We start from the raw sequence: 12,495 nt of genomic DNA, 5'->3' as shown, positions 1-12,495 counted from the left end.
TAATCCGGGAAATTATAGGCCAGTAAATTTAACGTCAGTAGTAGGTAAGTTATTGGAGGGAGTACTAAGAGACAGAATCTACAAGCATTTGGATAGACAGGGACTTATTATGGAGAGTCAACATGGCTTTGTGCGTGGTAGGTCATGTTTGACCAATCTATTGGAGTTTTTCGAGGAGGTTACCAGGAAAGTGGATGAAGGGAAGGCAGTGGATGTTGTCTACATGGACTTCAGTAAGGCCTTTGACAAGGTCCCGCATGGTAGGTTAATTAGGAAAATTCAGTCGCTAGGTATACATGGAGAGGTGGTAAATTGGATTAGAATTGGCTCAATGGAAGAAGCCAAAGAATGGTAGTAGAGAATTGCTTCTCTGAGTGGAGGCCTGTGACTAGTGGTGTGCCACAGGGATCAGTGCTGGGTCCATTGTTATTTGTCATCTATATCAATGTTCTGGATGATAATGTGGTAAATTGGATCAGCAAATTTGCTGATGATACAAAGATTGGAAGTGAGGTAGACAGTGAGGAAGGTTTTCAGAGCCTGCAGAGGGACTTGGACCAGCTGGAAAAATGGGTTGGAAAATGGCAGATGGAGTTTAATACAGACAAGCGTGAGGTATAGCACGTTGGAAGGACAAACCAAGGTAGAACATACAGGGTTAATGGTAAGGCACTGAGGAGTGCAGTGGAACAGAGCGATCTGGGAATACAGATACAAAATTCCCTAAAAGTGTCGTCACAGGTAGATAGGGTCGTAAAGAGAGCTTTTGGTACATCGGCCTTTATTAATCAAAGTATTGAGTATAAGAGCTGGAATGTTATGATGAGGTTGTATAAGGCATTGGTGAGGCCGAATCTGGAGTATTGTGTTCAGTTTTGGTCACCAAATTACAGGAAGGATATAAATAAGGTGAAAGAGTGCAGAGAAGGTTTACAATTATGTTGCCGGGACTTGAGAAACTCAGTTACAGAGAAAGGTTGAATAGGTTAGGACTTTATTCCCTGGAGCGTAGAAGAATGAGGGGAGATTTGATAGAGGTATATAAAATTATGATGGGTATAGACAGAATGAATGCAAGCAGGCTTTTTCCACTGAGGCTGGGGGAGAAAAAAACCAGAGGACATGGGTTAAGGGTGAGGGAGGAAAAGTTTAAAGGGAACATTGGGGGGGCTTCTTCACACAGAGAGTGGTGGGAGTATGGAATGAGCTGCCAGACGAGGTGGTAAATACGGGTTCTTTTTTAACATTTAAGAATAAATTAGACAGATACATGGTTGGGAGGTGTATGGAGGGATATGGTCCGTGTGCAGGTGAGTGGGACTAGGCAGAAAATGGTTCGGCACAGCCAAGAAGGGCCAAAAGGCCTGTTTCTGTGCTGTAGTTTTTCTATGGTTTCTATGGGTCTGGGAAGTGTGGGGTTCGGTGTGAGGGCTTCTGGGTCGGGGAAGGATGAGGGGTGCAGAGATCTGAACACGGAGGTGACAGATTGACACTCAGAGGCTGATCTCCTGTTCCTCACTATGAACAGTGACCCTTCCATGGAGTTTGGGACGTTCCCGTCTCCCTGGCCTACAGAGACTGTGTTCACTGTGTGGGCTCACGGGCATTTCCGAGAGATGTGATCGGGTGTCTACCCGAAATCAGTGTCCATTTCAACCAGTCCCACCAATCCGCCTTTCCCACTCTGAAGCCGCAATGATGGCGGGGCCGATGTCGGGTTCACAGGGTTCCAGACACGACTTATCGCAGCAGCTTCTCAGTGATAGCACGTCTCTTGTATTGACATGCCCATGCCATGTGACGTTGATAGTGAATGTCTCTAAAGGTGGTTTAGTTTGCAGGGAGGCTGCAAATAGCCCCCTCCCCCTCCCTCATTCCGGTTTCCCTTGCATCCCTTCTCTTCTCATCACCTGCCTAAAACCTGACTGTCCCACCTCCTTCCCTTGCTCACATGCTCCACTGTCTTCTCCTATCAGACTCCTTCTCCACTCCTTTACCTGTTCCGCCTATCACCTTCCAGCTTCTTATTTCATACGCCTTTCCCCACCCACCCGGCCTCACCTATCACCTTCCAGCTTGATCTCCTGTCCCTCCCCCACCTTCTTATTCTTTTTCTCCCCTTCCTTTCTAGTTCTGATGAAGGGTCTTGGCCCAAAGCGTCCACTGTTAAATCATTTCCATAGATGTTGCCTGATCTGCTTGAGTTCCTCCAGCATTTTGTGTGTGTTACTTTAGACTGTAGGGTCTGAGTAGCGGTTCATCCAGTCTGCGGACCCCAGGTTGTGACCCGGCCCAGAAACAGGCGACTCCTCGCCTCATGTATACGACACTGATATTTCCGAGTTCCCGCTCCTCCGACTCACTGCTCTCGGCAGACTGCAGACTCTCTGTAAACCTCCACACATCCATTTTCAGAATGGCAGGCAGTGACTAGTGGGGTACCGCAAGGCTCAGTGCTGGGACCCCAGTTGTTTACAATATATATTAATGATTTAGATGAGGGAATTAAATGCAGCATCTCCAAGTTTGCGGATGACACGAAGCTGGGCGGCAGTGTTAGCTGTGAGGAGGATGCTAAGAGGATGCAGGGTGACTTGGACAGGTTAGGTGAGTGGGCAAATTCATGGCAGATGCAATTTAATGTGGATAAATGTGACGTTATCCACTTTGGTGGCAAGAACAGGAAAACAGATTATTATCTGAATGGTGGCTGATTAGGAAAAGGGGAGGTGCAACGAGACCTGGGTGTCATTGTACACCAGTCATTGAAAGTGGGCATGCAGGTACAGCAGGTGGTGAAAACGGCGAATGGTATGCTGGCATTCATAGCAAGAGGATTCATGTACAGGAGCAGGGAGGTACTACTGCAGTTGTACAAGGCCTTGGTGGGACCACACCTGGAGTATTATGTGCAGTTTTGGTCCCCTAATCTGACGAAAGACATCCTTGCCACAGAGGGAGTACAAAGAAGGTTCACCAGATTGATTCCTGGGATGGCAGGACTTTCATATGAAGAAAGACTGGATCGACTAGGCTTATACTCGTTGGAATTTAGAAGATTGAGGGGGGATCTTATTGAAACGTATAAAATCGTAAAGGGATTGGACAGGCTAGATGCAGGAAGATTGTTCCCGATGTTGGGGAAGTCCAGAACGTGGGGTCACAGTTTAAGGATAAAGGGGGAGCCTTTTAGGACCGAGATTAGGAAAAACTTCTTCACACAGAGAGTGGTGAATCTGTGGAATTCTCTGCCACAGGAAACAGTTGAGGCCAGTTCATTGGCTATATTTAAGAGGGAGTTAGATATGACCCTTGTGGCTAAAGGGATCGCGGGTATGGAGGGAAGGCAGGTACAGGGTTCTGAGTTGGATGATCAGCCACGATCATACTGAATGGCGGTGCAGGCTCGAAGGGCCGAATGGCCTACTCCTGCACCTATTTTCTATGTTTCTATCCCTCACTGAAGTCTTCACTTGAAGATTGGAACATACAGCGCGGGAACTGGTCCTTCAGCCACCGTCTTTGCCCTATCCATCAGGCCAATTTAAACGGCGTATTTGTCTTCGCTTGGTCTACATACTCCCATTCTCTGCTCATGTGCCTGTTAAACACTGCTCTCACAGCACACCTGTCTGCGTCTGGTCCAATTCTTCCCAATCCCCGTTAAACGCCACTACCGCGGCACATCTGTCTGTGTGTGATCCATTTTCTCCCATTCCCTGTTAAACGACGCTATCTTATTTGCTTCCACCACTTCCCCGGCAAAGCATTCCACCCTTTGGTAGGTAACTTGCTCCGTAGTGTAATGTGAAACAACATATTAAATTTCCACCTGACTCCCTACTCTATATGGGCGTTATTCTATATAATAACGTTATAAACCTCTATCAGGTGACCTCCCAGTCTTGACGCTCAGGAGAAAACATCCCAAATTTCTCTAATCCAGGCAGCATCCTGGGGAACCTCTTCTGTACTCTCGCCAAAGCCCCGACATCCTTCTTGTAATGGGGCGGCCAGAACTGTACGCAGTAGTCCAGATGTGGCCTGACGCAAAGTTTATACAACTGCAATTGACGTCTTTACTTTTATAGCCCGAGCTACGAAAGCAAATATACCTTTACCACCCTGTACAAATGTGTTCGATCTCTCAGAGTAACACCTCTCATTGATCCGGATTAAACTCCACCCACCAATTATCTGCCAAGATTCCGGCTGGTTAGAGCCGTCAACGAAGACAGACTTGTTTCCCAGTTGCCAGTGATATCCGATGAGGTGACTAGAAGGGGGGAAGAGGAGAAGAGCCCCGAGCTGGTGTCGAAGCTGGGGAGGGCCAGTGCACTGTGAGCAGGACAGAAGTTGCACGGGCTCCCTTTTCCTCGGGGGTCGGATCACAGATTCCGTTCACTGACCTCAAGGAAACATTGCGTTGCATTATCGACAAAATCCAACGCCGTGCTGCTCGCTTTATGTTAAACGGTTACAATAGGAAATCCAGTGTCAACAACATGCTCTCTAACCTTCAATGGGAGCCACTTGAAACCCGACGTATTAAACTACGGTTAATTTTCATTTTCAAAGAAGTTCACATCATCACTCCATCAAACATCCAAATTCGTCACAGGGTCAGTTCAACTCGACAGCAAACTGGATCTCACATATTGGAAACCCCTTCATAGAACATAGAACACAGAATAGTACAGCACAGTACAGGTCCTCCGGCCCACAATTTTGTGCCGACCCTTAAACCCTGCCTCCCATATAGCCCCCCGCCCACCTTAAATTCCTCCATATACCTGTCCAGTAGTCTCTTAAATTTCACCAGTGTATCTGCCTCCACCACTGACTCAGGCAGAGCATTCCACGCACCAACCACTCTCTGAGTAAAAACCTTGCTCTAATATGTGCCTTGAACTTACCACCCCTCACCTTAAAGCCATGTCCTCTTGTATTGAGCAGTGGTGCCCTGGGAAAGAGGCGCTGGCTATCCACTCTATCTATTCCTCTTATTATCTTGTACACCTCTATCATGTCTCCTTTCATCTTCCTTCTCTCCAAAGAGTAAAGCCCTAGCTCCCTTAATCTCTGATCATAATGCATACTTTCTAAACCAGGCAGCATCCTGGTAAATCTCCTCTGAACCCTTTCCAATGCTTCCACATCCTTCCTATAGTGAGGCGACCAGAAATGGACACAGTACTCCAAGTGTGGCCAAACCAGAGTTTTATAGAGCTGCATCATTACATTGCGACTCTTAAACTCTATCCCTCGACTTATGAAAGCTAACACCCCATAAGCTTTCTTAACTACCCTATCCACCTGTGAGGCAACTTTCAGGGATCTGTGGACATGTACCTCCAGATCCCTCTGCTCCTCCACACTACCAAGTATCCTGCCATTTACTTTGTACTCTGCCTTGGAGTTTCTCCTTCCAAAGTGTACCACCTCACACTTCTCCGGGTTGAACTCCATCTGCCACTTCTCAGCCCACTTCTGCATCCTATCAATGTTTCTCTGCAATCTTCGACAATCCTCTACACTATCTACAACACCACCAACCTTTGAGTCGTCTGCAAACTTGCCAACCTACCCTTCTACCCCGACATACAGGTCGTTAATAAAAATCACGAAAAGTAGAGGTCCCAGAACCGATCCTTATGGGACACCACTAGTCACAACCCTCCAATCTGAATGTACTCCCTCCACCATCACCCTCTGCCTTCTGCAGGCGAACCAATTCTGAATCCACCTGGCCAAACTTCCCTGGATCCCATGCCTTCTGACTTTCTGAATAAGCCTACCGTGTGGAACCTTTTCAAATACCTTACTAAATGCCTTCATTCAATAAGATTTGCTACCAGTATTCCCTCTACCCAATATCAACAAGAGAGTGGAATCTTCTGCCGCCGGACCTGCATAGTATTTCTGGCATTAATATTTTTAAAGATAGACTCAATCAAATCGATTTACGGAATCTAATCAAAAAAGCTTATTTTACAATTTAACTCGCACGCCGTTCACACCGACTGAGAGTTATAACAGCCGTCCGGCAGTGCTTGCGCAGTACCAAGCAGAAGCAGAAGAATTCTGACCTGGGTATTTCAACCCGGCCGCAGGGGCAGTAGTTGGAGATTGCCGTACCCTGGGACGGCCGGTTTTGTGAGAGTGCAGTATTGTGGGTTAAGGCGTTACTAAGGATGTGTCACAGTAGAACTGGCATTGAGGGAACGCCACAGTATAGGAGGATCAATACTGAGGGAGCGCCAGACTGTGAGAGGTCAGGACTGGACCCGGGAGCCTTGAGGTAGCAGCTTCGTCGCTGTACTACCAAATGTCAGAATGAGATTGAGAGCTTCATTAGATCCCGACCCGCGCAGTCTGGTGGAGTTTGTAAATTCTCGTGACCCCATGGGTTGACCAAGATGCTGCGGTTTCCTCCCACATCTCAAAGATGTCCGGGTCGCCGGGTTAATCGGCCGCAGTAATAGTCTCTAGTGTGTGAGTAACGAGACAGAATGTGGGTGTGGGGCGAGTTGATAGAAATGTGGGTGAGGAGGGTGAACTGGTGCGGAATGGCGAAGCGGCTGGACTGAACAGGCTGAAAGGATTGTGCTGTCCAGAGCACATTGATCATCCAGTAACCTGTTTCAGCAGAGCTCTCCCAAGCACTGAGCCGACACTTGGACGAAAACAGGGGCGCCGTTCTCCGTAGTACGTGGAGTCCACGATTGAGAAATTGAACCGGGACGTGAGATTCGGTTTGTACAGTGATACACTAAGCAGCCCATAAATGTGTCGCTGACGTGTTCAGTGAGCGCGGACTGAGATTGAGATTAAAGAGCGCTGTGCAGACACTGGACCGCTCAGAGATATTTCAACATTTAATCAGCAGAAACGGTGATAAAGGAAAAATGAAGAAATATTTGGCACCGACTCTTCGGACAAGTTGGGAAGGGATTTTTGGGCAGCGGAGAGGAGTGAGGGTCGTCCCGCCCAGTACACGGGGTCGTTCAAACGAGCACTACGCGGCATCTCTCGCAAATGTGGGCGAATTGAAGAGGTTAACCGCACACATAGACCAGAGCGCGGAGCGCGGGAGACAATGGGGAAGCTCCGAGCGGCTCTTCAGGAGCTTCGGTGAACACCTCTTTAAGAACAGTGCGGCTTTTCGGAAGAGGCCTTCCGGCTCACGATGGTCGCATCGTTGATAGATCGGGCAGTGAAAAAGATGCTGAACGTTTGCCTTTAACAATCGGAGATAAGGGCGACGGCGATCTTGATCCAACTTTAGTTCGACACAACAACGTGGGCCGGAGGGTCCCTTCCTGTGATGTCCTGTCCTACGTTGTATCGCTTTGTAAAACTGGCGAAGTGTGTATAGCTCTGGTCACCACGCAGTAGAAAGGAATTGATTGCAGCGGGGTAGGTGCAGAGATCCACCAGGATGGGAAGGTTCGGTTCCCAGGGGAAAGGGGCATAGGTTGGGTTTAGTTTTCTCGCAGCAGAATGGGGAACGTGACTGAGCCGTACAAAATAATACGATAGGGTGGATAGGCAGAAACACAAAGGTCCAAACCAGTGGGCATAGATTTTAAAAAGCGACTTATTTTTACGCAGAGGGTTAATGGAATGTTGAACGCATTTAATCTATAATGTCACCTTCAGAGATCCTTGTATTTGTACATTAAGGTCCTTCTGTTCCTCGCTACTCCCCAAGGCCCTACCATTCACCCCGTGTGCTCTACAACTGTGTATCGAAATGTATCAGCCTACACTTTTCGGGATTAAATTCCACTTGCCTGTGTTCCATCCATCTTATCAATGTCGGCCTGTAATCTACAACTACAGACTCACTATCAACATCACCCATCTTCGGTGTTGTCATCGGTAGAGTGACTAACCATTACTTCGACATTTATACCTAAATTATCAAAGCAGAAAACACAAAGTAAGAGTTTCCACACCGATTCTTCCGACGCACTGCAGGTCAAAGGCTTCCAATCATAACCCACCCCTCCGTCAGCCTTTGCCACACAAAGCCAACTTTGGATCCAATTTTCCGACTTGCCTGCATCCCAGGGGCACTGATATTTCGAAACATTCTCCAGTGTAGGATCTTGTCAAAGACCTGAACAAGATCCATTTAGACAACATCCTTTCATCACCAGCGAGGCTGCTAGAATCTTTTGTTTTGAATTCCACGTTTATTTAATTATTAGAATTTTTAATTTTCAGCGGTCGCCATGGGACCCGAACTCGGGCAATAAAGTCTGGTCCAATTTCTCCTGGAAAAGATTCCAGCCATCAACTCCGGGGCAAGTGAGCAGTGTTGGGGGGCCGGTGGGCGAACCCTTCCCTGTGACCGAAGATCCCCGCTAACTCTTCCAGTACTGAGAACATGCATTCCTGCCAGTGGCATAGTACTGACGGAGCACTTCGCTGAGGGACTGAAAGACGGTGACTCTGTGGGAGGTTCACACTGTGTGAGTGTGGGGGGGGGGTGGGGAATGTGGTACTGAGGGAGGGTCACACTGTGGGAGGGGTGGTACTGAGGGAGGGTCACACTGTGGGGGGGGTGGTACTGAGGGAGGGTCACGCTGTGGGAGGGGTGGTACTGAGGGAGGGTCACACTGTGGGAGGGGTGGTACTGAGGGAGGGTCACACTGTGGGGGGGGGTGGTACTGAGGGAGGGTCACGCTGTGGGAGGGGTGGTACTGAGGGAGGGTCACACTGTGGAAGGGGTGGTACTGAGGGAGGGTCACGCTGAGGGAGGGGTGGTACTGAGGGAGGGTCACGCTGTGGGAGGGGTGGTACTGAGGGAGGGTCACACTGTGGGGGGGGGGTGGTACTGAGGGAGGGTCACCCTGTGGGAGGGGTGGTACTGAGGGTGGGTCACACTGTGGAAGGGGTGGTACTGAGGGAGGGTCACACTGTGGGAGGGGCGGTACTGAGGACGGGTCACACTGTGGGAGGGGTGGTACTGAGGGAGGGTCACACTGTGGGAGGGGTGGTGCTGAAGGAGGGTCACACTGTGGGAAGGGTGGTACAGAGGGAGAGTCACACTGTGGGAGGGGTGGTACTGAAGGAGAGTCACACTATGGGAGGGGTGGTACTGAGGGAGGGTCACACTGTGGGAGGGTGGTACTGAGAGGGTCACACTGTGGGAGGGGTGGTACTGAGGGAGGGTCACACTGTGGGAGGGGTGGTACTGAGGGAGGGTCACACGGTGGGGGGGTTACTGAGGGAGGGTCACACTGTGTGAGGGGTGGTACTGAGGGAGAGTCACACTGTGTGAGGGGTGGTACTGAGGGAGAGTCACACTGTGGGAGGGGTAGTACTGAGGGAGGGTCACACTGTGGGAGGGGTGGTACTGAGGGAGGATCACACTGTGGGAGAGGTGGTACTGAGGGAGGGTCACACTGTCGGTAAGAGTCGGTACTAAGAGTGGGTCACAATGGAATGGCAGTACTGAGGGATGGCCGCGTTTGGAAAGTACAATTCTGAGGGAGCACCGCGCTGTCGGCGGCCGCACTGCTCAGAGAGTAGTGGTGGGCGAGTGCTACCCCGACAGCGCCAGTGTTCAACTAGTGTCTCATCTTTTACGGAGAAATACTGAAGAAGCTCGTTCAGCCTGGGGACTGGGAGCACTGGAAATAATACCCAGCGGTTCCTGCGTCCCGGGATCCTGTCCCGGGCCGGAATCTCGTCAGTTCTGCAGCAAATTCCCGCACCCGGAAAACTGTGCGGGGACAAGTCAGTCCAGACCAGCAGTGAGCCTCCTCCTGTGGCCGGGATATCCACGCAAATCCACGGGCACAAGCCGTAGCATGGACCATCTCGAGAGCTGTCGCAAGAAGCAAGTCCATCACAATAGGGCCGACTTTTCGGTTGCTGCCCTGTGTCAGTCCCAGACGGGCGGGAGGGGTGTGGCAGCGGTTACCCGGAGATCAGAGTTACCCAACTGCGCTCACTCAAAGTTCTGATCGGAAGACGCTGCAAGGACCCGCCGCAAATCACTCCTTCAGTCCGGGTGTATCGCAGGAGCTGCCTGCCTCTTCCCCTGCGTGGTGATAGAGATGGTTGGGGAGGGAGTGTGGTTTGAGAGACAGAAGGAACGTTGGAGACCAAAGCATTGAGTGACAGAGAGTGAGGGAGCATTCTATGCTGAGTCTCTACCTCGTGTAGGGCGAAGAGTCTGGCCTTCACCGGGGACGAGGTTCAGCTCACTGCAAGGTCCTGACGGAAGAGCATTGGAGCGAAACGTCAGTTTTCTCCCACCACAGACGCTGCTCAACCTGCTGAGTTTTTCCAGCGTTTTGTCTGTTTTTATTTCAGATTTCCAGCATCTGCAGCTTATGTTCCAATGAGATGATCTCCCAGCGGTTTTAAGGCCAATATTCATTCTCCGCTAACAAAAAATGTCCAGGCCGTTCCACGTGGCAGGTCGTGGGATCTTGCTATGTCCGCCAGAGTTCCTATACCGGGTGCGTAAGAGGTGGAAGAACCCTCTTTCCGAATGGGGTTCCGAGGTCTGCTCCTCCTCATGTTCCGAGGTTTGGGTGCGGATGTGGGGTGGGTACCCGAAGGCTGCAGAACCTATTCCAGCCGTTGCGTGCCCCCCCCGGGAACCGGGGAAGGAGCACACTCTTCCCGATTCTGGTCTCCAGCGCCTGGGATGTGTCTGGCTACACTCAAGGGTACGAGGTTCCCGGGGGTGGGGGAGAGGTGTGTGGGGCTGGACAGTGAGGGAGGAGCGTGCTGAACGGCGACACGGTCAACACTGGAATCCTCGGCGCACTCTCCACCTCCCCCGGCAGAGGCCGCTCAGAGCGGCGGGCGCCCGTTAGCGGCGGTCAGCAACGCGGTCAGCGACAGCAGCACCCGGTGCAGGGGCGGGTCCCGTGGCGACTGTGAGGAACAGCCCCCTGCTTCCTTTACGCACGGCCCTTTCTCACACAGGAGTCCGGAGTATGGAGCAGGGCAAAGACACCTGCCGTTGTCCTGGCACACTCCGCCGTTCTCGCACCGCCTCAGCAAGTTATCGCACACGCCCGCTGTAGGAGCAGGGAAAGGAGAGGTCAGCTCATCGGAAATCCACCCCGGCTCCCCAGTGCCCCACCTCCCCCACCCCCTCACCATCACCTCCGTCATTCATTCTCACTCCGGGGTTCAATGGCAGCGGACAGAGACAGCGACTAACAATCAGCCGTTCTCATTGAATGCGACAGCAGACACGCAGTGCCAGGTGGACAGCCCTTGATCCTATTGAATTCAGAAGCTTTGGAGAGTGATGCATCGGTACAGCCGCTGTCTCACAGCCCCTGGGACCCGAGTTCGATCCCAACCTCTGCTGCGGTCTGTGCGAAGTTTGCACGTTCTTCCTGTGACCATGTGGGTTTCCCCAGGGGTGGGTGAGGGCTGGAATCGGGGTGGGGGGGCGGGGGAGAATGAAATAGGATCGGTGTAGGATTGGTGCCGATGGGTGGTTGATGGCCTGCACAGACTCGATGGGCGGAAGGGATGAACAACGGGAAGAGATCCTGTGGGGAGTAAGAAGCTTCGGAATCAACTATAAAGACAGGGTCAAACATTCCACAGACACAGATGCTCCCGCAAGGAACCCTGGTGGAGACGCAAAATAAACTGACAGGGAAACATAGTGAAATATTCAGTTATGGTGCTGTTCACCACGACATTTAAAACAACCTGGGCAATCTTCTTCTGGGTATCACAGAGCCACTCTAATGATACTCATATCGCCCATTGAAATCCTTTCACCCCACTCTGAGAGAGGGCCGACGGAAATCTATCTATCGATGCATATCAATACAGGCTGGGGTGTCCCGTGAAAAGGCATAAACAGCGCTGCCGTTGCCCGGGATGATCCAGCACTGACATCGCTCGGAGAGATCCCAGCTGGAATAAATCTGGGGCAATGAGCGTAATGTCAGTATGTGGAGATAGGGCAATCTGCTGAATCTGACATCCGGCAGCACACGATGAGCATAGGCTCCGGAAGAAAGGGGCAAATCTCAGAACAGACAACAAGGGAACATTTCAAATGCATTGTTAGTATTCATTCCGGGAGGAACAGGATATAAAAGTGAGGATATGTTGCTGAGGCTTTATAAGGCATTGGTCAGACTGCAGTTGGAGCATTACGAGCAGTTTTGGGCCCCCTGTCTAAGATAAGATGCGCTGGCATTGGAGAGGGTCCGGAGGAGGTTCACAAAGATGACTCCAGGAATGAAAAGGTTAATATATGAGGTGTGTTTGATGGTTCTGGGTCTGTACTCACTGAAGTTTAGAAAAATGACAGGGTATCTCAAAGAAACCTATTGAACATTCAAAGGTCTAGATAGAGTGGATGTGGAGAGGATATTTCCTATAGTGGGGGAGTCACGGACCAGAGGTCACGGCGTCCATTTAGAATGTAAATGTTGAGGAATTTCTTTAGCCAGTGGTGAAGAATCTGTGGAATTCATTACCACAGACAGC

The 12,495-nt window shown here is 50.6% G+C and overlaps 1 protein-coding gene across 3 annotated transcripts in view; it reads right to left on the bottom strand.

The window, feature by feature from the left end:
• Positions 1-10,511: 10,511 nt before the first annotated feature.
• Positions 10,512-12,495, bottom strand: part of ntng1a (netrin g1a) — a 253,551-nt gene continuing 251,567 nt past the window's right edge. For all 3 annotated transcript variants that reach the window (XM_063065084.1, XM_063065083.1, XM_063065085.1), the window contains one exon: positions 10,512-11,051. In XM_063065084.1, the coding sequence (XP_062921154.1) occupies positions 10,822-11,051 (230 nt within the window). In that variant the 3' untranslated portion in view covers positions 10,512-10,821. The remainder of the gene's footprint in view (positions 11,052-12,495) is intronic.

Source organism: Mobula hypostoma, chromosome 12 (genome assembly GCF_963921235.1).
Source record: "Mobula hypostoma chromosome 12, sMobHyp1.1, whole genome shotgun sequence".
Lineage (NCBI taxonomy): Eukaryota > Metazoa > Chordata > Chondrichthyes > Myliobatiformes > Myliobatidae > Mobula > Mobula hypostoma.
This window is presented reverse-complemented; position numbering and strand designations above follow the sequence as displayed.